Raw genomic sequence first — 25,440 nt, 5'->3', positions numbered from 1 at the left:
TTTTGCGACCTCTGCCCCAATGTAAGTCCAACCTGTGCTCCATGTTCAACCATATAAATGAAGATTAGGTCTCTTTCTGGTCTTTTTCTTTTCTGTACAAGGGAGTTCTATGTTTGTCGCATGCACAGAGAAATGTTAATAAACATGGAATCAGTTGGGTTTGTTCTGACAGGTTTAATAATAAAGGTGGCAAGTAGGAAGAGAGGTTTGGGCCTTCAAGCTGTAACACCCTCCCAAGTTCTGCCAGGCTGCACTTAGAGTTAAGGGCTCAAAAAACTCCCCAACAGTGACCCAGCCAACCCCCCTCTCAAAAAAACCCCAAACAAACCAAGAAAACACACAAAAAACCCCAAACACAGCAAAATCCCACAGACAAAACTGCCCACTATCCAAAATAAGTATCTTGATTTTTCCCTCGCTAAAAAGAAGTATATTTTACAAGTTTAATATTGTCCTTTTTTCTGTGTCTCCTCAACTTGGTAGCCTGTTTTACAGTTCATATTTTCTGCCTGCCCGAAAACGTCAAATCCAGTCAGAATTTTTTTTCTCAGCTGGACCACTGAGAGAACCTTCTCCTTCTGATTAATTCCTTCAAAAAATAATTAAAAAGAAAACCAGCGCTAAGAAAACAATTCCTCCTTTCAGAGTGGCTCTTGTAGCACTTTTTAAGCATTCTTTGTTGCGTTTTTGGCCATTTTGAAGTTTGCTGTTCTATTAAATCGGCTGGGTTTGGGGCAAACAATCACCTGTTCCGTGTTAGACTCCAGTTCTGGAGTGACATGTGAGTGTGGAGCTGCCCCTTGTGCCGTTCGTGTGTCCGTGGGTCAGGGAGGTCAGGGGGGGTTCGGGACAGGAGAAAGGACCTCGGTGGTACCTTTTTGTGCACATCGGTAAATAACGGTAAATAACAGTAAATAGTGGTAACTCATGGTGTCCCTGCGTCTCCAGCCCTGCCGTGGCACCTGACCCGGTCTGGGTTTGCAGCGGGGTTTGCTGCCGGGCCGCTGAGCAGCGACAAAGGAGGGCTTTGTTTCTCTGCTGGTCGATGGGTGGGCAGCCCCGAGCTGAGGGAAGGGCAGGAATCTCGGTGTTCCTTCGTTCGTCCTCAGCCCGTCCCACACGAGGGGTGTACCCTCGGCTCGGAGCGGGCTCTCTGCTCACCTCCATCCCCGTGTCCTTTGGGCCGGCGATGTTGCGGTGCCTCTCCCGCAGCAGCCGATGTGCTGAGACCTGAGGCGGGGTGTGAGCACACGGGGGTCCCGGAGCCTGAGGGAGGCCGGGCATCCCGGGGGGAACAGCCTGGGATCGTGCAGCCTGTGGTACCCACACCCTCCCAAACCCGCTCGGCTTTCCTGATAGCAATCAGCCTCCTGAGCAGTCCCACCGTTTACCGGGATGATTTCAAAAGGAAGCGACCTCCCCCTTCCCGGGGGAGTCAACACAGTGTTAAGGACACACTGCCTGTCTGCAGGTGCCAAAAAGAGCAATTCCTGCTTTCTGCAGGGAGCTCTGCTTCCCTTGGAGCAGCGGGATAGTGGGATAGAACTTGTGCTCTCGCTGCTGGGATGTGGATCAGAGCTCTGGGAGCACACGGAGTGCAGGGTGAGAGTGCACAGGGCACGGGATGGTTTCCCACCCCACAGAGGGGAAGATGTGCCAACACAGAGACCAAAGTTTGAAGAGGCTCTTGCTGATGTGAAAAACAAGAGCAGAGGAAATGGGTGTACAGCTCCTTTTCTTGTGGTTCCATTTTTTAATCGTGCTCTGAGATATTTTCTCCAGGCTAGACAGGAAAAACTTGGATCCCGAAGCTGCAGACTGCTCAGGGATATCACTGTGGTTTCAGTCTCACTCGTTTCCCTTCTCCCACGTTTTTCACTGGTAGCACCTGTGTTTTCTCCCTTTCTGGATTCTTCAGGAATAGGATGAGAACAGCAATAGCACACACTTGAGTTTAAATGTTCAGAAATTTTGGCAGGCTGTCAAGTTACTGGGCAGGGGGAGGAGGAACCAGAACTGGGAAGTGGTTGTTTACTTTTTCTTCACCCTATAAATCACTCAAAATTTAGCAGCATTTAATTGAAAGCACGAAGGGAATGTTTCTGACCTTGAGGAAAATCCTGCCAAGTCCCAGTGACCCGTTTGAAATGATGAAGTTTTAGGGGTTGTCAGGAAAGTTCTGTGAACCTTGTGCAGTCTAAAGACTGCAGGGGTATTTTGAGTGTGGCTGCTTCACCTTTGGACAGTGGGTTCAGGGAGCTCAGCTTTTCCTCCTGGCCAGGTTGCAGTCAGTGGCCCAGGGTAGGTGGGTGCTGCTCAGGAGATCCCTGCCTGGCGTTTGATTCCTGCCCAGGCACAGAATTGGGATTTCAGGCGTTTCTGTAAAATACTTCTCACTGCAGAAATGTTTTCATGTGGTGTTTGGGTTGGTTTTTGTTGTTTTTTTTTTTATTATTATTATTTTAGACAGAAACTTGTTCTTAATTCAGAGGGAAGGCTAGGAGAGAATAATTTATATTATAAGTCATATCGTAAGATTACTTGGTGGAACTGAAACCACAAAACCTTGCCTTTGGTATGAGAATAATTATTTTCCCTTCCCATGATTTTTCTTGAGTTGTGTTCTTGGAACATACTTTCTTTAGTTTTCAGATAATTTGTTTATAATATGTCTGTGTAAATGTTTAAAATACAACAGATCTTGGACTGATGCACAGCAATAATATTTTCCTTTCATTTCTATTTATTTGACCCTTGTGTGGTTTCAGGAGAAAAAATAATTTTTCTTTTCAAACTTTTTGCTTGGTTGTAGAAGCGCTTGCAGAAGAGGTGAACTCCTTGGCTCAGATTTAACTTCTTGTTTAAATAGAGAAATCCTGCAGCAATTGGGATACCCTTCAAGGTGTTATTCTGTGGGAAAGTCAAGCATCCCATCCTGCTCTCATACTGTGATATTGGGAGTGGTTTTAGTAGGCAAAAACCCTCAATATGTTGATTTTTTTGCCCCATTTTAAGATTGTGTTGCTGGAGGTCACTGTTTTGGGATCTTGTCCCATACCTGTGTTACCCCTCTGAGTAATGATTTCCTTGGCTGAGGGATCCACCTCTCCCTGTTTTGATACCAGATTATTTCATGTACCTCCTAAAGAAATGAAATGATGGTCTTTGTGCAGTGATGCAGTGTGACTAAATCTGTTAAACTAGTTACTGTGCTTGGCAAGAAGAAGCGAGTCCTGATTACAGAAGGCTAATCCTAGAAGGTGGGTATTACAGAACCTGAAGTTTTGGGCTTTCCAGTTAAGAAATGAGAGTGTAAAACTTACATATCCAGAAGGTAGAAGAGGAAGGGGACACAGGGAAAGCCTGCAGAGAGAAGAGGTGGGTGAGGGCTAAAAACCAACCAAAAGGAACATAATGATGTGGGACCTGCAGCTGTCATTTTCCAAAAGAAATCATTCAGGACAGGCTTGGGAGCTGGAGTGCTGGAGAACAGAGGGGGAATATGGCTGAGTGAATTGTGCATCTTCAGCTTTAATACCTCACATCCCTGCTAATGCAGGTCTTCCTCCTAAATGTGATTTGTGTGCCACCTGTTTCCACTGCACTCCCTCTCCAGGGACATCCAATGGGAGGCAGCCTGGAGGAGCTAAATTATTTGGAGAGGATTCAGTGATTGACTTAAATGTAAAGGGATTAATTGGTCTCTAAACTAGTCAATTAAACTGCACTCCGAAAGTGGAAAGATCACAAATGCATGGCAGTGAATAAATTAATGCATTTTTCATGGCTTTAGAATTTTATACATGTTGCTTAATTTGTTTTGAATCATAAAATTTATTCCATTAATCGTGATCATGCTGCATAATGGACACATGTGAAATAATTTTGTGCAGCCATCCTCCTAAAGGACAGCTGGCAGCAGGCTTAGAGCACGAATTTCAGGGTGTATTAGGAGGTGTTTACAGCTTTTGCAGCCTCTTTTACAGGCTGTACAGCAAAGGAGAACAAATTTTCTGTGAGACCAGGCTGTGAAATGAATGAGGATCAGGTCTCTGAGAAATCTGGCTCCGTTCTGTGTCACTCATTAAACCCTGAGCTCTTCAAGGGAAGTGTGAAGGACATTTTATGCTGAGTCCTTGGTGCTTGAGCAAGGTGTGCAGTGCAAAGAAATGCAGGGAGATGGAGGTGCTTGGCTTTGCTGCCTTGTTTGGGGGTATTTTATGTTTGGTTGGTTGGTTGTTTTTTTTTAATTCAGTCAAGGTACAGTTATTTTCTTTCCCTTTGCAGCAGTGCTGTCCTCCTGCCACGTTTAAGAGTTCAGCTGCAAGTCCTCAGAATATTAAAGCTCTCCATCAAGGTTCATATCTCCTCCTGTTCTGTAATTGGAAACACTGGGTTACTCCCATAGGTTTGTAACCCTGCAGAGATGGCAGAGGAGTTTGTGTGGGGGAGAAATGAACACTGAGGGGAATTGAGTCTTCCAGCACCTGGAAATGCTGTTTGCAGTTGTCCTTACTGAATTTTTGGTGGGAGATGGTCAGAAGTTCCCCAGCTCACACGTTCCAGGAGCGGGGCTGGTCCCTCCCTGCAGAGCTCCCAGTGCTGGTGTGGATTCACCAGAGAAATGAAAAAACTGCCTCCCAAAAATGGGCACAGGGGCTTAATACCTGAAGGGTCTGAATTTCTCCTTGAGGTGGTGTGAATCTGTGACATAAAACTCGGGATAAATAGTGTTTGGTTCTCCTTTTCCCCATGAGGAGCCTGTGGGAAGCAGCTGCTTGAAAGCACAAATCAAAACTGCATTAATAGTTTTTTAGACCTCGAGAATAATGATCTTCCTTGTTGAACAAGCTGAGTAACCACAGTTCCCCCTGTTGATGTGCTTGCTCTGTGAAGGGATCTGATAAATCGAATTTCATCTGCAGTGAATTTAACGACAACAAAGGGTCTGTGGCCCTTCTTCTCCTTGGGTTTGCTGTGGGTTTTATGTGGCCTTAATCTAATATAATGCTGCTTTGGATAATAGCACTGAGCTTCCAGGGGGGTGAAGGGTGCATTAACCTACATTACAGATTGCAAGAAACATTTGTCCTTTATGAGATCTCAGTTGGCATGATTTTTGGGCTCTGTTTTTAGGATTTATGTAGAATTCTCTTTGAAGATTTTGGACCAATTCATTTTAAAGCTGCACAAAACCCCTCCCCAATTTAAACACGTGATGCAAGTGGCAGTGACTTCCTCTCTGCTTTACTCTGAGAATCACCTCACGTTCATGTGTTATTTCCCCTTGTACTTCATACCTTCTAGTCAGGGTTGTTGTGGAGCCTTTGACAGCTGGTTTTCTTCTCCTGTTTTTAATTTTCAGGTCTCCCTGGCCTGGTTTGCACAGCACTGTGGTGATTGTTGTAGTCAGGGTTGTTGTGGAGCCTTTGACAGCTGGTTTTCTTCTCCTACTTTTCATTTTCAGGTCTCCCTAACCTGTTTGCACAGCACTGTGGTGGTAGTTGTAGTCAGGGTTGTTGTGGAGCCCTTGGCAGCTGGTTTTGTTCCCTATTTTCCATTTTCGGGTCTCCCTGGCCTGGTTTGCACAGCACTGTGGTGGTTGCCTCGGCTCGGGGTTCCCACGTGAGGCAATGTTTGGTGTCTGAGGGACTCAGAGCTGTTATTTGTACACAGAACAGCACGTGTGTTACAGAACCAAATGCTGTGACCTTTCAGGCACTGCAGACATAATCACAGAGTAGCCCTGTAAAATGCACCCAGCAGGGCTTAGCTCAGGTTACAGGGGTATTTAGGGTAATCACTTCTAACAAATGGCTTTGGAGCTGAAAGACATTTCTAAGGCAAAACAAATTATCAAATGCATTAAATTTTTAGCTTTCTGAGCTAATTGTGGTGTAACTCGAGGCAGAATTTAGTTAATTTTTGACCTTTTGTTATAGAAGAATTCCTGCGTTGTCCCATGTTAACACTCTTCTAAAATGTGCAGGGTGGAGTCTGGTAGAGCCCAGAGCAAAGGCTGGTGACAGACTTGTCTGTGGCTCTGTCTGAATCTGTGCCACAAGGACACATTAAAAGAAAGAATTGCCTGATGTGATCACTAAGGGACTCCTGGAGTACTAATAATGTATGAAAATGAAGCTCCCGGTGCAGATGTGGTTTGATACTCCCACGTACCCGTGTGTTAAATACCCTTTTTGTTTGTGTGCTGAGCAGGATTCCATCACTAACCTGACTTTTAACACACAACCAATGCAATTATGGGGTGAGACTGAAAACTGTGCTCACTTAATTTGGATAAAATCAATGCCCACCCATCCCCAGCGTGCACCAGCTGCCCGTTCCACAGCAGCATGACACAAATATTCATGGAAAGGATGATGTTCTTACTCCTGAAAGCATCTTTATGAGGGGTAAGGGAAAGCCTTTTGCAAAGCTCCAGCTCCGTGTGGGGCTGTGACCCACAGATGGCTCCTTCCAACTGTGCCAGTCATTCCAGTCCAGCTCATGTTGTGAGCCCAGGAACTGATGGCTGTGTTAGCCCTGCCAGAACTGCCAAGGAAAGCCCACGTGGAAGGAAACCCAGGGTTTAAACTTGGCAGGGCTGAGCTGTTGAGAAAAGGTCAGTTTATGCCTTAGGCTCTGAAAAATGGCATCGTTGGGTTGGCGAAGCTCCATCAGCGCCAGGCAGGCTTGGGCTGGAGTTTGGGGCTGTTAATATTCAAAAGGATCCCTTTTCAGTGCTGGTTTCTAGAGCACCACTGCTCATGACAGTTCTGAGGTGATTTTGTGCCCGTGTGGTGTTTAATAAGATGCTGGCACCAACGGCACAAAAAGAAGCTTTTTTTTGGAGATTCCACGTGTAACTGAACGTGTCACTTGTTGGTGTTGTGGATAAGCCATGAGTAAGTTATGTGGCACAGTGAATACAGGAGCTTATCTGCCTGCATTCCTCTTTTAAGGAGTATTAGATCTGTTATGGAGATGGATTTTCCAAAGGACCCGTTTCAAACCCTCTCATGGAGAGAGGGGTGAGAACAGCAGGGACTTGGGAAACTTTATATGCCATTTTCCCTGATGTGTTGGTGTTTTGAGCATGTTCAGCATGAAATAATGCATCTATTCTTACAATCTTCCAGTTCATTATAATTCATTTTGTAGCTGTCACCAGCTGGTACTGTTGTTTTTAGAAGACCTGGTAATACTGGTACAAATATAAGCAAGTTCCTGATTTTTAAGGACATACATCTTAGAAAGCTCAGAATTTCCAGTGAAAAATGTGTGTTTGTTTTGGCATTAACCTGCAAATAACTTTAATCACCTCCATGTTTCTTGTTTGGTGTGCTTTTATATTGTGTTTTAAAGTCTATATCCTGCACTGCAATAGAAATACAGTCACACCAACTTCTGTGCTGTCTGAATGGGGCAGGATCCAGTGTCTCACCACAAAGAATTGTAATTCCTAATGAATACAATGAACTTGCAGAATCACTTTTTTGGTGCCCACATTTTAAATAATTCAAAATAGTTGTAGTTGTAAATCAGCACTGTTCTGGAGTGCAGCACAAATGCTAAAGCCCCAAATGCATTCAGGACTGATTAGTGCCTGGAGCTCCACGTTGTGGCACAGTGCTGACTGCAGCACTTCCCATCCCTCTGCCAAGGGGGGAATGCTGCTTGGGATTTTGTTGCAGAAATGTTATTTCAGAGCTCCACAAGCCCTTTTCCTTTTTTCCCCCTTGGTCAGTTTTATTTGGTATTGATTAGTTTCAGTAAAAATCAGATATTATTAAAAAATTACGGTTTAGCACATAAGATCTTTAAGTGATCTGAATTTCTGTTGGAGGGAAATTACCTCTGTTTATCTGCTCATCTGCAGATGGTATTTTTTCCAACCTGATGTGTCTTAAATGTTGAGAAGTTTTATTCAGAGGAGCTGTTGGGTTCCTGCAGTTTGATCCACAGGTGCCATCCCACAGGAGGTAAATCAGGGCCCGTTAGTGGAGCAGGAACCATCTAAAGCCATTTTGAATGTGTTGGATTTTCAGCATGAAACGTGAACCCAAAACCTGCACTGCCATACCCTGACTTCAGCTGGTTTATTTTTCTATTATCACATGTATTGACCAACTCTTTGTGCCATCTGTTGCTAAATTATGTTCTGATAAATGTTCTTTATCCAGGCACTTTCAGCCTTCCTGCTTTTACTCCACGTTGCCTTTGGTATTAACTGATACCAAGAGCAAAGAAAACAAATACAATGCAGTGGCCATGGCAGCCTCCTGCCTGATTTAGTTATTTAGTGTTGTGTATTTTGCAATTACTTCAGTTCATCTTAAAAGTCATGAGAAGCAATTTCAGCTCAGAACAGCATATTTCAACGAGTCACATTAGATGCACATGTGCAGCTAATACGAGGGAGGTATTCAAGCTCCCCCGGCCCCATCGCCTCACAACCGAGGGGTCTTCCGTGGGCTTCGTAACCCCAGACAAGGTCGTTTCACCACGTCATATCACGAAGACACAGGGGGGTCTTCGTGACGGTCTGGTATCTCCTGCAGGGCCTCTGTGCCCTGTCTCTCAGGCTGCCACCGTGGCAGCAGTGCAGAGGGGGGGAAGCCAAGGTTGTCCCCCCCACATTCCATCTGGCCGTCCCGGTCCAGCTGCGGGACGCTCCGAGCTTCTCAGCTCCTCTCTCTCCGGTGCTGCATGTCTAAAACTGCTCTCCAAAATAGGAGCCATGTCCCTCTTCTCCAAGAGGGATCTCAAGGGCGTTTTGGGGGAGTGTGGTACAGTCTTACCCCCAAGAACTCTGTAGCTCTCAGTTGCTGGCTCTCCTTTCCTCGGCTCTCCTTCCAGGAGTCTTTTCTCTGGTGCTGCATGTTGCTTCTCTGCTTCTTCAGTTCAGGTTCTTATCTCTGGCTCTCTGCCACCGTTTCTCTGGTCAGCGTCGGCTGCTGCTCTGTGCCCATGGAGAAAACATCTCCCGGCATACTACAGGCACCTAGCCCAGCTTTATGCTGTTCCAGGTCCCTGCAGCCCCCCAGCCAGAGGCTGGGAGGGGGCCAGAGGCCCCAAGGGGCTCAGAGCCCCTTCCTCGTGGCTCTACAACATGGCCACCTCTCCTACAACAACCCAAAACCACCACTACTTCTTTTCCGGTCTGGTTGTGGTATGTTTACATTTCTGCAGGAGCGTCCATTGGGCAGAACTTCAAAACTTCCGGGGGTTTCCACCCCTTGGGGTCTACCACTTCTGTTAGCTTCTGGGGAAAACAAGGTTCAAACCACTACACCTTGGCAGGGGGCTCTGCTGGTGACAACTGAGGGAGTGTGGAGATAACAAGTCTGTAACACAGCAAGTGTTGAGATAATGTTATCTGAGTGCTTGCTGTGCTGGGAAACTGTGACCTCGGGGCTTTACTCCACCCCTGCCAAAACACTGAGGGCAATTCGTGTTTATACCAAGTTCTGCATGTACATCTCATACATTAAAAATATAAATCCAATAGGATTTGTGAGACAACACAAGGATTTATAAATACAGTTATTAAAAGGCCTGGTAGTTCTGGGAACTGATGTTCTCTTCTCCCTTCTTTTTATTTCTTTGAGGTTGGGGAGAGGAAGAGATAACAAAGAGACAAGGAATCGTTGCCAAACAATATGATTTTAATCTGCAACTTGGCCTCTGTGTTCTTACTCTGTGCCATACAAAGATTAGTGAGTTGGGGCAGAGATGAGACAGAAACCCAGGCTGGTTTTGTGTCACCAAGTATCAGTGTCCCTTGTGACACTGTTGCTCATGAACACAAAGAAAAGATGTTTCAGGCCCTGTGACAGAGCGAAATAATTGCCACACCTGGGTTCAGCTGCTCTTCCTTAGCCCTGGGACAATCCTGGGACAAGCTCCAGCTGGAGGCAGGGCAGTGCCCAGCTCTTCCTTAGCCCTGGAACAAGCTCCGGCTGGAGGCAGGGCAGTGCCCAACCCTGTCTGCAGCTCCAGCCCAGAGAAGATGCTGCATCCAGGGTGGCCCTGAGCCTCTGGTGGCCAGGGGTTGATGTTTGGGGTGACAGAGCAGCAGGAGTTTCCAGGTTGGTGTTTCCCATATCCGAGTGTGGATCTGTGAGAGGCTGCAGCAGAGAGACCCTGGCTGTGAGGGCTCCATCCCAGGGCAGGAATGGGGTTTTTGTGCTGCCTGCCATTTGTTGGAAGGCTGTTGGCATCCAGAAAACTCTGGAATTGGCTGTGTCTGGAAATGCTTTAGTTTTTGGTTTAGTTGTGGTGTCTGCAAAACCTGTTCCCAATTGTGCTGTGATTCTCGAATGTATATTGTGAACTCCCAGAGCTGTCCTGGATAACTCACTGTGATTCCAGCCTGGCAGGGTTCAGATCCCAGCTGGTGGGCAGAGGGTCTGTTATGGGTCACTCACAGGCACGAGGAATGCCACAGGAATATCTTGCCTCTCAGACTTTGTGGGCCCTGCTCCTCACACCAGCCAGGCCCTGCTCTCATCCTGCTGCCTCTCCTGGATCTCCTGCCTGCCTGGGAGCAGTGCAGCCAGCCCTCTTCCCAGGGGATGCCTGGGAATCACTGTGGACAATGCCCCTTTTTTTGGGAGCTGGGGGTTTTTAACCTTTTGAACATGTGATTTCCCCTAAAGGCCAGAGAATGTGTCCCGGCCTTTTCCATTTGCTGCCCCCTCTCAGTTCGGGTGCTCTCTGCTCTCCTGGAGTGTGTGAGGGAGCTCTCCCTGCTGCCCCAGCTGCCTGCCTGTCCCTGCAGCTCCCAGATTGGGCCGTGGTCCCTCCTGGAGGAATGTGCTGGAGTTCTGGGCATGGGGAGGGTCCAGCATTCCTCTCACTTGGGGAGAATCCCACTGTGCACTGCCCAGGATTTCAGGCCACTCTGCCCTGCAACAGAGGCTCTTCTGACTGGCTTCTCTGACATCAAAGCCTTTCTTCCCATCCCACTGTGGGACCTGGTTCAAATTCAAACTTCACCGAGGGGTTTTTATTTCCAGATGATTTAAGAAGAGGTGATTTTCATCCTGGATTGCTCATTTTTGTTCAGGAGTGTTATAGAGTGTTGAGGTGTCCAAGTGCTGCCATCTCTTGCCCAGACCCCACTGGGACCTGTCCTGTTGCTTTAGACAAATTTAAAGGAAATTATGTGGTTATACTCTCACTCTTACGTTCCAAACCTGCCTTTTCATGCCCTCTTTTTTGTAGTCCCCATCAAACAAGTGATTTGGTGTGACTCTTTTCCTGATGCTTGTGCCTTGCTGCTGCCTCTTTTCTGAGATCAGACTTAATAAAGCTATTTTAGGGTAACTTTGAATTGAGGGCTTTCAGATCCCAGCCTTAATTTTGAGGAGCATTAGAGCAGCCATACAGTTTATTGATCACAAAATATAATTAATTGTCCAGACTTAGTGGCTTTATAGACAATTGCTTATAAAATAAAGGAGAGCCCAGAGGCAGGGGAGGGACATCAACCTCCTCTGTGGAGAAATAAATATTTAAAAACACTCATCTTGAAATTGTTCTAAAAATAGGATGAATATGTACAAATACAGGATTCTCAGATTTTCACCATGTTCTTCCAAGGAATTTTCCCTGTCAGCTTTGGCATCAGGTTCCCACTGCACTTCCCAGGTGTGTAAAGAGGTTACAGTGTTTGGGACAAACCAAGATTGGCAGGGATGATTCCAGTCATTAAAATAATAATAATGATAAAATTCATATCGTGAAACTATTATCAAATGTCTCTCTGATAAGGAAAAAAAAATTGGTTATGTTCAGTTAAGGTTTTTTTGTAGATTCTTCTTCCCCAAATCCCAAAGTAATTGTTACTGGCAGGTTTTATTGTTATTTTCCTGAGGTAATTGATTTCCACATTTGTCACGTGTTTTAAAATCTGTTGTGAGGTGCAGTTTGGCTTTATACACAGGTGTGCTTCAGTACCCACACTCCAAACTCGATTTTAAGTTGGCATTTTTGTCATTGAGGTGATTAAAAATAATCTCTTTACAGTTTGAATTCAGGCTCAGGTTCCAGTGGGTGTTTATACAAACCTCCCACCAACTGGAAGCGGTACCTGAATGCATCAGATGTTCTCCTCTCTCTGCCAACCTTGTGCTGGTTAAACACAGTCAGATTTTCCTAATCCTCATCTGATTTTTTTATATATGAGCAAATTTAATGTAATGTTATTTTCTTCAAGTCATTTATGGCAACCGAGGGATTGACATTCAGAAAGATTCTGAGAAGTCCTAAATATCACATTGACAGGGGGATTCAGCTGCATTTTTAGGCATCTCCAGAGTTATTTAAGGTAATGAAGATCCCAGAGGAAACAGCTGAAAAGCAGTTGATGGCAGCTGCAGGTGATTAGGTGCCAAATTGAAGGTTTGACACTTTATTTGAAGGTTCTTCTGTGTTACAGGGGAAAAAAATCCCTGCAATTCTTAGGAGAAGGACACAAATCTTTTCTTTTATTGCAAAAGGCTCTGTGACATTGCTATTTCTTTGTATTTCTGTCCTGTTTCAACAGTTATTTTAATTTTAGCATGTAAGTCTCAGTGACCATAGTGGAAATATTCTTGGGAGTGTATGCCAAGGTGTTGTGCTGGCTGGAGAGCACAGTGCTCAGCATTTTTCACACCTCAGCCCTAATAAATAACAGATATTCTGTTTATGTTGTGTACATTCCATTTGGGAAGGTGACATCCTGACTGATGGACCATCCTGACCATCAGGCACCTGGAAAGAGAGAAAAGGCTTCTGAAAAAAACACCTGTAAAAAAGGAGACAGTTCCTGCTCAGTGTGACCAGAGGACTGTCACAGATCTGCAATCTTTGGAAATGTTTCTGATTTTTATAAAATAGGACGAGAAGAGCAGGCCTCACTTCAGTTTGTGTTGAGATTTTCTCATGGCAAACTGCTGCAGCTGCCCCTGTCTGTGGTGGCACTGGCTGTGTGCCTGAAAAAAGCCAAGGAAAGCAAGAAATTCAAACCCTCAAACTCTCCCTGGTAGGGTTAATCCCAATAGGGTTTATACTGAATGAATCCAGCTGAAATATATTTCCAAAGGAATTCCCGGTGACATGGCTGAGCATTTTCACTTCATGCCACACCCAAGGCATAAATAATTGAATTTCAATGCCCCCAACATTTGTTTTCCCAATGCATTAGATGCTTCAGTCTGGTCCAGGTTTCTGATTTGGAGCTGCTTCTAGGGAATATATGGCCCGTTGTCCCCCCTGGGCCAGGAGTGGCTGGGGCCTTGCTCAGCAGGGTCACCTGGTTCTCACACTTCTGGCCTTTCTTCCTCTCCTCTGGGTCACAGTTTTGACTCAAAACCCTGATGGTGACCGGCCTTTGTTCCTTGTGTAAGTCATTAATACATGCAAAGGGAATGGACAGTGCAGCTGTGCCAAATTAGTGACCTTTTCATGATTGTACTTGGACAGGTATGAACTGACAAGTCAAGGTGTTACAACAGGCTTTGTAGAGCAGGGGAGAGAGTTTGGCAGCCATCCCGTGTGCCTTGCTGGTGGTTTCTGATATTTTGAATATCTGATCAGAATGAATACAGGAATGAGTGTGTCTAAAAACCTCCAGAGATAGTGGGGGAGGCTTCTCAAAAGCCTGTCAGCCTCAGTTTTTGAATCAGGTTGAAAGAAATGTAAATAAAGTGAAATACCAAATCAGTGTGAACACGGTGCTGACTGTCCTTGGGAGCTCCAGTCTGATCTGCAGTTTGTGTTTGGCCGTTTCTGGGGTGCCTTTGTTGGTGCAATGATTGTGGATCTGGGAGGAAAACTGGGTACTGATGATGTTGGAAGGTTCCAGTGAGGACCTGGGTGATGTGTGGGATTTTGGAGGTCCAAGGTGTGTCTGGATGTGCTGCAGAGCAAAGCGGGGTCCGGGTCAAGCCTTGTGCTCAGGCTGCGGGGAAGGATGGGCTGCTCGGAGCTTGGGGAGGGTTCTCTGCTTGGATTCGATGGGAGATCTGGCTCCCATTTGCAGTGAGAGTGATTTGTGCAGCCTGGTATTTAAGGAATTGGGAGCTGTGCTGCAGGCAGGAATGTCAGAGCCTGGGAGCACACGCCAGAGCGGGATCAGCAGTGTGCTGACAGCGCTTCCTTGGAATGAAATTCCGCTTTGGTACCAAAGTAAACGTTTTCCTTGGGATCTGCCAGGACTTGGGAGGAAGTCCCCAGGCCTTGATCTTTGTTATTTTTGGTCCTGAGAGTTGAGCTTACGGCAGTGACTGGAACCAGAGGAGCTGAACTCTGCTGTCGCTGCTGCTTCTCCAGCAAAGCTGGGTGGGGGAGCCCAGGGAGGACACAGAGGGCTTGGAGCTGGATAGTCTGAGCTGCTGGGCAGGGGGTGCTTCTCTCAGCAAGAGCTGGGTGGTGCTAGAGATGATCCATCTTTCACTAGTGAAGTATTTATTGCTGGGCATCAGCAGGAATATTCATTCCTATTATTCTTTAATCTGGCCTATTTGCAGGAAAGCAAAATGGGCTAATACTGTATCTGTGTACCTTCCTCCCTACAATTAGTTTTATACACTTTTACTCCCAGACTAACGTTCTGATCTTAATGATTAATTCTGGTGTTGGATGATTCTCCGTTGAAAGTCCTGGCATGCATTCCCTTCCCTCCAAAAACATGACTCTGTTGTCTTTCAGCCCCTGCTTGTGTGTATTTCTCATTCTCACAGTGTTTTTGGGGAGCTGTGAATGTTACATGGTCTGTCCCTGCCAGACCACTTTGCAGGAGACTCAAAAGGGTCCTTGTGTGGTCCCAAAAGGCAATTTTTTCTCTTCAGTTCAATATCAGCCAAGCAAGACCCCCAGTCAAACCCTGTAGGAAGCTTGCAGAATCCAGAGGATTTCTGTAATATCCTAAAGACAGGGGTTGAAAATACCTCCTGTACAAATAGCTTTGCTCTCTGCTTTAGAAAGGCCGACCTGCTGCTGTGGACTCTGTGCAGAAATTATCCCCACTTGATCTTAGACCAGATTTCTCATGGTTTTTTTATTTGTTAAGACTTTTTTATATTAAAGGCTCTCATCCTGTGCAAGGAAACTAATGGACTTTGATTAAATAATTGGGCTTTGCTTTAATTTTGTATTTCTTGCGTGTGCAGAAATCCATTGTTCAGGGGTTTTTATTGCAGGAATTGGTTTGTTTTCCTCTGGGGGCAAGGCAGCTGGATGGAAATACCTGGAATCTGTGCCCCATTTTGTCCCATGTCCCATTCCCTCCCTCCCTCCCTCCTCATGCAAATTAATAATCTATTTACTTCTTCAACACTGTGGGTGGTGCAACTTCTTTCCCTCATGAAAATCAAAATCTAAGGAAACCTTTTATGGAATTCAATTATTGCTCTGAAGTACTTCAGAATCCAGGATGGCAGCACCAAGGAAGTGCAGTTGTCACCTGTCACTTAAGTCACCTTTTCTCTCCAGATTTTGCTCAGCTGACCATTTTCTTGGTGCCTTTTTTGGTGGTAGGATTTGAGGCTCACAGAGGAGCGAGGACAGGTTGTTAGATGGTTAGAGTTGAAGGGAGTGAGAGCTGTCTCTAAAACCCAGGTCCCACCAGGGATGGCCCAGAGCCAAAGCCAACCCCCCTCAAACTGTGCCCAGCTATTGAACTGGACAGGAACATTGCTGCATGCTTCCCACTGCAGCTCTGAGCATTTCCACTCCATTAAAACCATGATAAAAGGCACAAAATGTGCTTTGTTTTCGTTTTTTCTCGTGGCTTTCTGGCAAGGAGTGTTGAAGCAAATAGTTTGCTGTGATGGGAGGCTGTTCCACGGGCAGAATGAAGTTGAGAACATTTTCAACAGCACTCATTTCACATTAAACTGGATAATCTGTGGCCAATCCGTGGTTCACCTTAGCCCATTGTCAACATTTCATAACATTCATGTGCTTTTATGTTCCTTAATGGAGATTCTCATGAGGTATTAGGCAAACACCTCTCAGGTTCCCTTTTTTATTCCCTTGAATAGAACTTGGATAGAACTTGAATTAGAACTTGAATAGAACCTCAATAGAACTCAATTAGAACTTGAATAGAACCTCAATAGAACTCAATTAGAACTTGAATAGAACCTCAATAGAACTCAATTAGAACTTGAATAGAACTTGAATTAGAACTTGAATAGAACCTCAATTAGAACTCGAGTTAGAACTCAGAGGAATTTCTGAAGACCCTTATTTTTACTGCTTGACTCCTGGTTCAAATCCCGTTTGTCTGTGATGAACTTATCATTTTAAACCAGTAGGAAGACCCGTCTCTGAGGCAGCTGCCAACACTGTCAGTGATTTGTGCAGTGACAGATCGTTCTGTCAGGTTTGATTATCAATCAGCAGTGAGCCTCAGGACAGGAGGGGGTGTGTTTGCAGCCACAGCCTGCTCAGAGTTCCTTTCCACGCTAATAAAGCCGTTTCTCTTGCAGTGAACACTTGTCCTGTGCCTTCACCTTCTTCCTGCACGGGGAAAGCAACGTGTGCACGAGCGTGGAGATCGCTCAGCACCAGCCCATCTACCTGATCACTGAGGAGCACATCCAGATGGCACAGTCCTCCCCCTCGCCCTTCCAAGGTATGGCAGCTGGCCTGGGAGCTCTCTGGAATTCGGGGGTCAGGTTCTGCTCAGGAAATTGGGGATGCAAGGATAAAGGTTGTTAGGATTCAACGCCGTAGCCAGCCAACGGTGTGGGAATCCTCCAGCAGTTTCTACCTGTTAACACTGGTTTTCAAGGTGCATTCTTATAGCAAGGAAAGCAAAGAAATGAATAATTTTTTTGTTTAAAAATGCTTACTGTTTAAGGAACTGAGTGCACTGATTTGCTTTTATGTCTGGGCTCAAATCTGAAGCTTCAGTGCTACGTGAATACAAATACTGAGCTTATCTGACTTAGGAGTGCTTTCCATTCAGACAGCCAACTCTTTACTAACCTATTTTTAAAAAAGGGCATGAAAAAGTATCAGGAACAATGACAAACTTGAAGTATCCGTGACTGTTTACTTGCCAGCGTAAGAAATTAGAATTTTACAGAATTCAGTTAATGGTTTGTTAAATTCGTGATGCAGTTTTGCTGTGTTGCTCTACATTAAAAAAAAAAACCCAAACCCTTCAGGATTTTGAGTCATTGAGTTAGGCTGTCTTTGCTACAGTCTGAAATCGTAATTTCAAAGCAAATAAAGACGAAATCTTTATAAAGTTCAACATACAGTAAAAAACCCCCCGCACCCAGAGACATATAAAGTGATCATTTATAGAGATGTTAATTTATAGAAGCTTTATTGAAAAACATTTTGTTTCTAAATGTAAAGCTTTGACAGAGGCTCAGGCACTTAAATCATAGAAGATTTTATTCCAGCAAGTAAAATTCACGACTCTCTCAAATCAAATATGGCTAAAACCAAACTGAGTGGGAATGGAAATCCCTGCTGTTGAACAACTCGTTTTCCTTATTTGTTGTGACTGCAACTTCTTCGTGTCTTGGGTTGTGTAAGAAGTCTCGTGTTCCTGTCCTCTGTCCTTCCTCGGGAAAGCAAAGGATGCACACTCATCCCTTTGCCATAGTGCTGCTTCACTACCCTGGAATTAGTGGAAATTCATTAACTGTGGGAATTGTTATTGGCCTAAAGTGCAGAAAGGTCCCTTCTTAGCTGAGGAGGAGCCGTGCAGGACCAGTGCAGGTTTAGGTTCACACCCTGACTGGGTTTGCAGCAGCTGCCCCTGGAGCCAGATCCTTCCCTGCCCGGGCAGAGGGAGCAGCAGAGCTGGAGCAGAGCTGTGTTCCCAGCTGGATGGGGCTGTGCAGGGGTGCAGGTCCCATAGGGCAGAGCTGTGTTCCCAGCTGGATGGGGCTGTGCAGGGGTGCAGGTCCCACAGGGCAGAGCTGTGTTCCCAGCTGGATGGGGCTGTGCAGGGGTGCAGGTCCCCCTACAAGGCAGAGCTGTTCCCAGCTGGATGGGGCTGTGCAGGGGTGCAGGTCCCTCCCAGAGCTGTTCCCAGCTGGATGGGGCTGTGCAGGGGTGCAGGTCCCCCTACAAGGCAGAGCTGTTCCCAGCTGGATGGGGCTGTGCAGGGGTGCAGGTCCATAGGGCAGAGCTGTGTTCCCAGCTGGATGGGGCTGTGCAGGGGTGCAGGTCCCATAGGGCAGAGCTGTGTTCCCAGCTGGATGGGGCTGTGCAGGGGTGCAGGTCCCACAGGGCAGAGCTGTGTTCCCAGCTGGATGGGGCTGTGCAGGGGTGCAGGTCCCCCTACAAGGCAGAGCTGTTCCCAGCTGGATGGGGCTGTGCAGGGGTGCAGGTCCCCCCAGAGCTGTTCCCAGCTGGATGGGGCTGTGCAGGGGTGCAGGTCCCACAAGGCAGAGCTGTTCCCAGCTGGATGGGGCTGTGCAGGGGTGCAGGTCCCCCCCAGAGCTGCTGCAGGGCTGTGTGTGTCCCTCTGCAGTGCTGGTGAGTCCCTACGGGCTCAACGGGACCCTCACGGGCCAGTCCTACAAGATGTCTGACCCAGCCACGCGGAAGCTGATGGAGGAGTGGCAGTACTTCTACCCCATGGTGCTGAAGAAGAAAGAAGGCATGAAAGAGGAGGAGGAGCTGGGCTATGACAACGATTTCCCCGTGGCAGTCGAAGTCATTGTTGGTGAGTTTCAATATTTTCCTCCTCGTGATTTGGGGGGGGGGATCTAATTAATCAAAACCAGCCATTATAATTTTCCTATATTCTCATGTAGCTCTCTTGACACTGGAACATCTGACTAGTTATCTTGCCTCAAGCTTTTGTACTCCCTGTATCCCACATGCTATTATTCACAGTACTGAGCTGCTTGTCTCAGCTCAGTCCTGGTTGCAGAGGGTTAGATGTGTATTAGGATGGAAATTCCTCGGCTCTTTTGATATTTCACATGATAAGTTTTGTCAAATGGACGTTGGAAACGAGTGCAAGTGGCTGAGAATGCTGGATATGATCAGTTGTGTTTAAGTTGTGTTTCCCTCCCTCTCTCCGCAGGTGGTGTGAGGATGGTGTATCCTTCAGCCTTTGTTCTCATCTCCCAGAGTGACATCCCCGTGTCACAGAGCGCTGCCGGTGCCGGAGGCCACGGAAATGTGGGACAGCAGGGGCTGGGAAGCGTGAAGGATCCTGCCAGTACCTGTGGGATGCCACTCACTCCCCCCACCTCTCCAGAGCAGGCTGTTCTGGGTGAGCACTGAGCCTGGGGCAGGGAGGGGTGGGATGTGAACAGGGGCACATCAAAGGCAGGCAGGGGACTGAAAGTTAGGGGAGAACTTTCGTTGTAGCCAAGGCTTAAAACGCCCCCAAAGAAGACACACCTTTAAACAAGGCTTGGAGAATTCAGTTAAGCTCCGTTTTCTGTAAGTGCCTCATCTTTGTCCAGTGGTGCAAAGACCTGAGAGCCTGGATTCTGACAGTGGTTTAGGCAGAATTTACCAGTTTATGAAGTGTTGGTGTCCTTGTTTGGAGAGTGTTGATTCTTTGTGGTACAAGAGCACAGTGAATTTCCCCTTGGAGAGGGGGAGTTTAGGTTTGATGTTGGGAAGAAATCCTTCCCTGTGAGGGTGGGGAGGCCCTGGCCCAGGTTGCCCAGAGAAGCTGTGGCTGCCCCTGGATCCCTGGAAGTGTCCAAGGCCAGGGTGGATAAACTTGGAGCAACCTGGGCTAGTGGAAGGTGTCCCTGCCCGTGGCAGGGGATAGAACTGGATGGGCTTTAAGGTCCTTCCAACCCAAACCTTTCTGTGATCCTGTACAAGAGTAGGTAGCTCTTTTTATAAAGAACTAAAAATTCAACACTTAACTAAGCACTTATGTTGGTATAATAAAAACTTGCAAAGTCTAGCTGCTCTTTTTGCCCAACACAGCTGGGTTTCAATTAAAGGCCATTGGAAAGGAATTCCTAAGCCTCTGGAATGGTTAAGAAGGAGCTGGGCTTCCCAAAGGAGGTCCAACATGGGCTGGCATCATGTGCAGATGGCACATGGAGTCCTGCATGGCAGTTCCATGTTTTGTGGGCACACAGTGTGTCCTTTTCCGTGGATCCCCAGTAGTTCTGATCTCAGCAGCCGTCCAAGTGCTTGGCATGTGGGGTACTGGGTCCTTAATGTCTTGTTTGGTTGAAGTGTATGTGTGTATCCTGTGCCTCCTGAGACATGAGGATGAATATCTAACCCTGTCAGCACCTGGAACACAGACAGGGCCTTCAGATGATCAGTGGTTCTCAGCGTGGTTATGCTGTAACCAGTTCAGAACTGCCATTTCAAATGGGAGCTCAGGAACAGAGGTGTCAAACTTCTGTTTGAGTGCAAACTTCTGAGTTAATAAAGAAGAAAATAGCCAACATAGAAAAAAGAAATTATGTGATTTTTTTTATTTGCTTTGCAGACTATGCTTTGAAGGTATTTTTACAACTAATTAATTTTTTTCCTGTGTAGATTATCTTCTGCACTTGCTCTTTACAGACTTGCCATTGTAACAGAATTACAAGGTAGTTGAGGTTGTCCCAGGACATTGTCCACTCAGGTTTTGAGTGTCTCCAGGGACAGAGACTCCACAGCCTCTCTGGGCAGCCTGTTCCAGTGGCTTCCACCTTCACAGGAGAAGGTTTAAATGGAATTCCTGGTGTTTCAGTTGATGCCCATCCCCTCTTACCCTTTCACTGGATGCCACTGGTTATATCCTGTCTGTTCTCCCTGTCAGGTGTTTGTGTACATTGATACAATTCCTCCTCCAACTCTCTCAACCTTTGAATCTTGATGCAAAGCCAAAGAAAAACAGTGATTGTTGACTTCACTGCCATGGAAAAACATGTCTGGATTCACTTGTCCATGAATGGTGCCTGCAGATGAAGACAAAGTATTTAGTATTTACTGCTAATAATGCAGAATGTGAGGTGTAAATTCACTTGGAATAGTGGCTTTTTTCAGGGGAATTGGTAGTTAAAATAAGCAAAAAGCTAATTAGTAGCAAACTGAAGCAAGACAATCAACGTTTAAATAAGTCTCTATTCAAGTATCAATGCATGTTTTAATGTGCTATTGTATTTTTCAATTTCTCAACTTGTACAATATCACAAGGGGGATTCTCTTGCTGAATATTTATAAACTATCAGTTATATAAAAGTGTTCTTGTTGTCCAATCTGGCAGTCACAGCTTCTGTTTGATCTCTGCTATTGTTTGAGGGCAATATGAATTCCTATCACAGGGGTGCCTCTCCAGCAAGCAGTGAAAGGATCCCTTTATTTTATATCAAAAACCATTTTAAAAGACATTGAAAAACTGGAGAAATGGATTGGAAAAAACGTGCCACACAGTCCAGAATCAGCAAATGGAATAAATAAACTGGGTTAGCCTGAGGCACGTGAATAACACTTCAGTTCTGCCCAGTACCAGTTGAAATGTGGGTTTAGTGCCGTGTCCAGTTGGGAAAAGATGGAAAGAATTGAGGTTGTTTAGTCTAGAAAAGCAGGATTTGAAGAGAGGTGGTGTAACAGCCTTCAGAGAATCAAAGAGGAGGCTTTTCTCTGCAACCAATAAGTAATGAACCTAAACTGGAGCAGAGCAAAACTAGGTTGAACAGGAGGGAAAACTTGCTCTGAGGAAGGATGATGAAGTGTTGGAATAAATTGGCTGTTGGGAGGCTGCAGAAGTTCCATCAGCAGAGGGGTGGTGGGTTTTGGGGGGTTTGTTGGGGGAATTTTCTGTGTTTGTTTTTAAGAAACAGGTTAGTCAGATATATTAATCCAGCTTTGAGGCAGGGAATGGACTAAATGATGTTTTCAGGTCTCTTAACCGTATTTTCCCATCATACTTTTCTTTATTTTCCTCCTGCTGTTGCCATGTATGGTGCATCTGGGATTCTATAGCAGAGTACAGGATGTTGGTTTGTGTGCACATTATGTTTGTCTTTATGCACAAATTCCTTCCCCCCTTTGCCAGAGGAGGATGGATTTGTTAATTCTGAAGTTTCCACCTGGGTTTTTGATCACCTGTCAAGTTCCCAGTGTTACAGAACATTTAAAACCCAGGGGAATACATGGTAAGAGCCACAACATGTCCAGGGTTTTCGGGGCTTGACTTTGCAGGAAGATAACCAGGGAAGGTCTAACTGGAGAAATAAATCTATAACATGAGGAACCAAAGAAGATACAGGGCTGGGCAGCTTGTGCACAGCTTTTAGAAGCTGTGTTTTGCCAGTCAGCTGCTGGAAGGGAGCAGGATGCCCGTGTGGCTGCAGGGATGAGCAGCAGCGAGTCCCCTCAGCCCTTGCATTGCGTCAGGCAGGAGGACAAAGTGTTCTGTGCACTCAGCTGACCTTGTTAAAATGCAGCACATCCTTCCTGGCTCCTCCAGCCCAGACGGAGCCAAAGCTCCCTCTGCTGCTGCAGCTCGGGCTTGGCAGGGTGGGGGTGCTGGAGTTCGGGGATCCACACAAAAACACGGCATGGGAGGAAAAGAAACGTCTGCTCGTGCAATCCCTGGAATGGCTTCTGCAGCACAGGCAGGGAGAAGGGAAGGGCAGAGCATAAACCAAGGGTTTTCAGGCTCTCAGCGTGTTGGGTGATAGCTTTGTTATCTCTTTGATAATCAACACAGATACCACATACTGAGAGCCTCACATCTGTGTTAATAATGTGTGTTATATGTACTGATGATCAGCTGCTGAGAACTTCTGTGCTTCTCAGTTGTAAAACTTTAGCAGAGCAGGTTTGGATTCTGGTATCTCAATTCAAGCACGTTATAAAGAAATAGCAGAGAATCCCAGAGTGGGTTGGGTTGGGAGGGACATGAAAGCCCATCTTGTCCCACCCCCTGCCATGGGCAGGGACACCTCCCACCAGCCCAGGTTGCTCCAAGTTTATCCACCCTGGCCTTGGACACTTCCAGGGATCCAGGGGCAGCCACAGCTTCTCTGCCCAACCTGTGCCAGGGCCTCCCCACCCTCACAGCCAGGAATTCCTTCCCAATCTCCCATCTCTCCCTGCCCTCTGGCAGTGGGAAGCCATTCCCTGTGTCCTGTCCCTCCCTCCCTTGTCCCCAGTCCCTCTCCAGCTCTCCTGGAGCCCCTTTAGGCCCTGCAAGGGGCTCTCAGCTCTCCCTGGAGCCTTCTCTCCTCCAGGGGAACCCCCCCAGCTCTCCCAGCCTGGCTCCAGAGCAGAGATCACACTAATCCTTTCTTTTTTCAGTGAGGTTTTATATTGAGTATAAAGAACTGATCCTTGCTTTGAAATAGTCTACATAAATGATTAGTTTTCTTAATAGATGCTTTTAGAACCATTTACACTATAGTAAATTTAATCTTTAAACAACTCACCAAAGACTATATAAATTTTAGTTTAACACCCAGAATTATTGTGAAAAAGCTCTGTCTGCACTGTTTCTTAGTGATTCTATCCAGGGCTTTAGGGGCTATCTAAAATACCTCCATTTATTATATATAAATATATATGTGTATATATATATATAATATAAATAAAATATAGATGTATAAAATATAGATGTATAATATACAGAGCATATTGCATCAGATGGGGTGCAGTATTGCCCATGTACCTGATACAACCTTGTGCCATATCTGTTACCTCAAATTGCTTTGAAATGTGTTTTGTGAGGGTGCTTTGAGCATTCCCTGGTGAGCGTGAGCACCCTGACAAGGGCCTGCCAGGAAACAACATCCCCTGTGCCTGTGAAGAACAGCTTTGACATGAATGCTTTGTTTCTGTTGCAGGAGAAAGTGGCTGCTCTCAGAGCAGCCTCAGCCACTCAGCTGTGCAGGAGGGCACAGTCAGTGTCCACAGTCCAAAGAAATCAAGCAAGATTACTCCAAAATTCCACAACCGAATGGTTCACCGTGTCTGGAAGGAATGCATCCTCAACAGGGCACAGTCCAAGTCAGTCCTCATGGCTTTACTCGTTTATGACAGTTCAAATCATATATTAGGGTTTTATTCCTCACAGAATTCTTTTGCCACCACTCAAAGCTTGTCCCTGTGCTCAGCTGAGAACTCCTGACCCTTCCTGTTGTGTGTCCTTGAGGCTGCACATCCGTAGGATGTGCCTTCAGTTGGGTGCTCTCAGGTTGCAGTTTCTGTCTCCAGTTGTAGTTACTGCAGAACAAATAGTATATATTTGATATTTAGGGCTCTAAGGGTAATATTTGTAAAGCTTTACATTACGTGAGCTGGACTAAAATTTCAGTTGGCAAGGATATGTAAATTGATGTTGGTATCAGAGGCCTTTGTTACTGGAGATTTGAAGTAAATCACGGCACAGAGTGCCCTGAAATCTTTACTTTTCCCTTTTTCCCTGCAATTTCCTCGTTGGATAAGTCAGAAGAGTTTCCAGGTTCAGTTTAAATTGCTTGCCCCTTGCTTTTTGTGCTCAGACTCCAGACAGAACTGTCTGATGCAGAGCTGGGACCTTCCTCCCACAGAAATCAAACCACAACTTCTGAGGAGTAGTACAGGGATCTACCACCTGTTTCAAAGGTCAAGGAATTGCTTTGAGGGGAACAAAGTGAATTTCTGCATGTGCTGCATTTATAAAGTTTTGTTTTACAAAAGGTGATGATTACTAAAATAATTTTCTCTCCCTCTCAGGAGGAATCAAATTACAACTGCAAATTTGGAAGAGGAAGTTCCTAACAATACTGTTTCATGGGATTTTGTGGATCCAGTCCAAAGAGTCAGTTGTTCTTGTTCCAGGTGAGCTTTGAGGAGAATAAGCATTTGGAAGAACCCTGTTTAGTTCAGAGGGACACTTAGAGAAGGGAGTTATGTTTTAGCTGAGACAAGAGGAAATTCTAGTATCAAAACTGTGATCATCACTCCTATTTGGGTGATTAATATGCATCTCATACCACTGTCACTTGCAGGAGTCAGTTCAAGTGGAAAAATTATCATCTCAAGTCTAGGATCACTCCAACTGTTCTCATTCCTAATGAACTCATCCTTCAGGCTGTTCAGAACTTTAACCTCTGGAGTGGTTGAGGCTTGTGACTGAAGAGGGGCACTGGCTGTTTCTGAGCATCCTGATTAAGGGGTAGTGCTACTGTCCCTGTTTGGAGGAAGAGGGGAAAACCATCTCTAGTCAATCTGCCATGACCCCGAAAATCATCCAGGAGGATATTAAACCTTTGCAGCATCACCATCCACTGTCAGCTGATCAAAGAGAAACCACAGCTCACTTACACAAACACTTGAGGAGTTTATTCAATTATGTCATCTTTGATGGGTGCTTAAAATTCCAGTGCTCCTCACTGAGGAAAGGCAAACCAGCACCACTGTTCTTTTCTTAAAACTATCAGAGAGATGTTACAGGGCTAGAAAAAAACCCACAGTTTCCAGCCAAATAGTCCTGTGAAACTGCTTCTACTGAAATCC

General features: G+C 45.9%; 1 protein-coding gene across 1 annotated transcript in view; it reads left to right on the top strand.

Annotated features, from left to right (window-relative positions):
* MED13L (mediator complex subunit 13L) overlaps positions 1–25,440 on the top strand; it is a 176,667-nt gene that overhangs the window by 109,989 nt on the left and 41,238 nt on the right. Inside the window, exons 5-9 of the mRNA XM_039382852.1 lie at positions 16,485–16,630; positions 18,494–18,688; positions 19,055–19,246; positions 23,787–23,949; positions 24,658–24,762. Coding sequence (XP_039238786.1) covers positions 16,485–16,630; positions 18,494–18,688; positions 19,055–19,246; positions 23,787–23,949; positions 24,658–24,762 — 801 coding nt within the window. The remainder of the gene's footprint in view (positions 1–16,484; positions 16,631–18,493; positions 18,689–19,054; positions 19,247–23,786; positions 23,950–24,657; positions 24,763–25,440) is intronic.

The sequence above is a fragment of the Pipra filicauda genome, unplaced genomic scaffold (assembly GCF_003945595.2).
Source record: "Pipra filicauda isolate LSUMZ 115617 unplaced genomic scaffold, ASM394559v2 scaffold286_size1242794_pilon, whole genome shotgun sequence".
Classification (NCBI taxonomy): domain Eukaryota; kingdom Metazoa; phylum Chordata; class Aves; order Passeriformes; family Pipridae; genus Pipra; species Pipra filicauda.
The sequence above is the reverse complement of the archived record's forward strand: the minus strand, read 5'-3'. Positions and strand labels throughout refer to the sequence as shown.